General features: G+C 37.7%; 1 protein-coding gene across 1 annotated transcript; it reads right to left on the bottom strand.

Annotated features, from left to right (window-relative positions):
- Positions 1 to 1045: 1045 nt before the first annotated feature.
- Positions 1046 to 1984, bottom strand: LOC127684242 (olfactory receptor 9G4-like). Its single transcript, XM_052181199.1, has one exon. It carries the CDS (start codon positions 1982 to 1984, stop codon positions 1046 to 1048), a length of 939 nt encoding a protein of 312 aa, XP_052037159.1.
- Positions 1985 to 2627: the final 643 nt, after the last annotated feature.

Raw genomic sequence — 2627 nt, 5'->3', positions numbered from 1 at the left:
TAAGGGTTGAGGCTTAATAGTGATGTGTTTGTGTGTCAAGTTGACAAGGGGTCAATTGTGCTGGCTAGTATTGTGTGTCAACTTGACACAGGCTGGAGTTATCACAAAGAAAGGAGCTTCAGTTGGGGAAGTGCCTCCATGAGATCCAGCTGTGGGGCATTTTCTCAATTACTGATCAAGGGTGGAGGGACCCTTGTGGGTGGTACCACCTTTGGGCTGATGCTCTTGGGTTCTATAAGAGAGCAGGCTGAGCAATCCAGGGCAAGCAAGCCAGTAAGAAACATCCCTCCATGGCCTCTGCATCAGCTCCTGCTTCCTGACCTGCTTGAGTTCCAGTCCTGACTTCCTTTAGTGATGAACTGCAACATGGAAGTGTAGGCTCAATAAACCCTTTCCTCCCCAACTTGCTTCTTGGTCATGATGTTTGTGCAGGAATAGAAACCCTGATTAAGACAATGTGGATACTTGGAACTGACCTCTGGACTTCTGCAAGAGCAATATATGCTCTAACCTCTGAGCTATGCCTCCAGTCTTTTATTCTTAAAACATTTCATTAATATCTAAGTACAAAAAAACAAAAGTTTTACACAAATGTATTTTATGTGTTTAATTATATTTATAGGAAGAAATTTATGAGACACTTTAGTAAGAATACTAATTTATAAAATCCAGAACAATTATTTAGCAATCTAACCACTTTATATCATTTTCTTATTTGCCCAAAACTTCAAAATCAAACTAAGTGTTAAAAAATGATTCAACTTCTTTTATTTCATTCTTTTCCCATGATAATTCCTACCAAAATGGGGAAGCATTACTTTTTAAAGCTAATATTGCAAATAAACAAGGATATTACAATGCAAAATCCATCATTGTGGAATTGTAAAAGTTTACATAGCAAAACTATATTAATCACAACTACAGAGAATGTAATTAAAGCTTTCATAGTTGTTAGTATATTCTTTCAACTCTAACTAAAGAGAGAAATACATCAAACATGTTTGTAGGCCAGTTTTGAACAGCCCCATTCCACAAAATGTAGCCTTCATGTTTGCTGTTGTATAGTTTGCATCAACTTTTTAAAGGCTTCTTTGACATCTTTGTTTCTCAAGCTATAGATGAAAGGGTTGAGTAACGGATTGATAATGGTATAGAACATGGCGGCCACTTTGTCTCTTTCCAGGGAGTAATTGGAACTGGGTCTTGAATACATGAAGAGCAAGGAGCCATAGAAGAGTGTGACAGAGACCAGGTGAGACGCACAGGTGGAGAAAGCCTTGCGTCTTCCTGAAGCTGAGCGGATCCTCAAGATAGCCAGCAGGATGTTGAAATAGGAAATGACGATGGCAAGAATGCTTGAAAGCACAGTGAAGCCCACCATACTGGAAAGGATTTTCACATAGACACGAGTGTCTGTACAAGACATTTTTACCAGTGGAAGCACATCACAGAAAAAGTGATCAATAATATTTTTACCACAGAACCTTAACCTGAAAGTGTTGGCAGTATGCGCAATAGCATTTAAAAACCCTCCTACATAAGAGCCAGCCACTAGCCCAGCACAGAGAGAAGTGGACATGATGCTTGAATAGAGCAATGGGCTACAAATTGCAGCATGTCGATCATATGCCATGGCTGCCAGCAGGTAGCATTCAGTGTAGGCTGCTACACAGGAAAAGAAAAATTGAGCCCCACAACCAGCCAAAGAAATACGCTTATCCTCTGAAACACAGTTGACCAAGATTTTAGGTATGTACACAGAATTATACCAGAAGTCCAAAAATGATAGACCGCCAATAAAAAAGTACATGGGTGTGTGCAGCCTGGAATCAATGCGGATTAAAATTATCAAGGTCATGTTCCCTGACAAGGTCATCAAGTAGATGGTTAGAAATATTCCAAATAGAATCAGCTGCCAGTGGGGGTCTGCTGAGAAGCCCACAAGAATGAATTCAGTCAGGATGGTGCGATTGTCCACCTCCATCTCCACAAAGAAGAAAGCCAGGGTAGGAAGATTCAGGGAACACACAGTTTAGAGATAATCTCATAAGAGATTAAGAGAAATAATCAATCAACAAATATTGGACCTGAGGAACATGATGTGGTGAAAACATAGATTAGTGATATAACCTACTAAGATTTGTAAGCAATATATCCATCAAATCAACAATAACTGGAGATTTACAGACCTTTACTCCTTTAAATAATGGCATGATGATCAAAGAATGGTGGGTTTCTGGCTGTGAGTATGGAAGACTCCTGCAATTAGAGCAATAGCCCAAGTTTTAAACTAGAGAATTTTGGAGTTTCATTTCTGAACTGGGTCATTCAGAACCAGTCTCTTACCAAAAAATTCAAGATACAGAAAGCTCATGAACATTGTGCAAGATTTTCTGATAGGTTCTCAGACTGAGTAAAGAATATATACAAGAAAATATTCAATAAGTATGTATGATAATGAGCATATTTTAAAAGAAGAATTCAATAAAATATATTCATTTTTAATTTTTAATTTAAGCTTAAATACATGAATGAAAAAATTTAAATTTAATAAAAAACATATAACTGCTGGCTTTTCAGGAATATTTTTCTAATTTTTCTGCCGTGTGTACTACTATAACCTAAGA

This window comes from Apodemus sylvaticus, chromosome 5 (assembly GCF_947179515.1).
Source record: "Apodemus sylvaticus chromosome 5, mApoSyl1.1, whole genome shotgun sequence".
NCBI classification, from domain to species: Eukaryota; Metazoa; Chordata; class Mammalia; order Rodentia; family Muridae; genus Apodemus; species Apodemus sylvaticus.
Note: the sequence above shows the minus strand (reverse complement) of the source record. Positions and strands in the feature narration are given on the sequence as shown.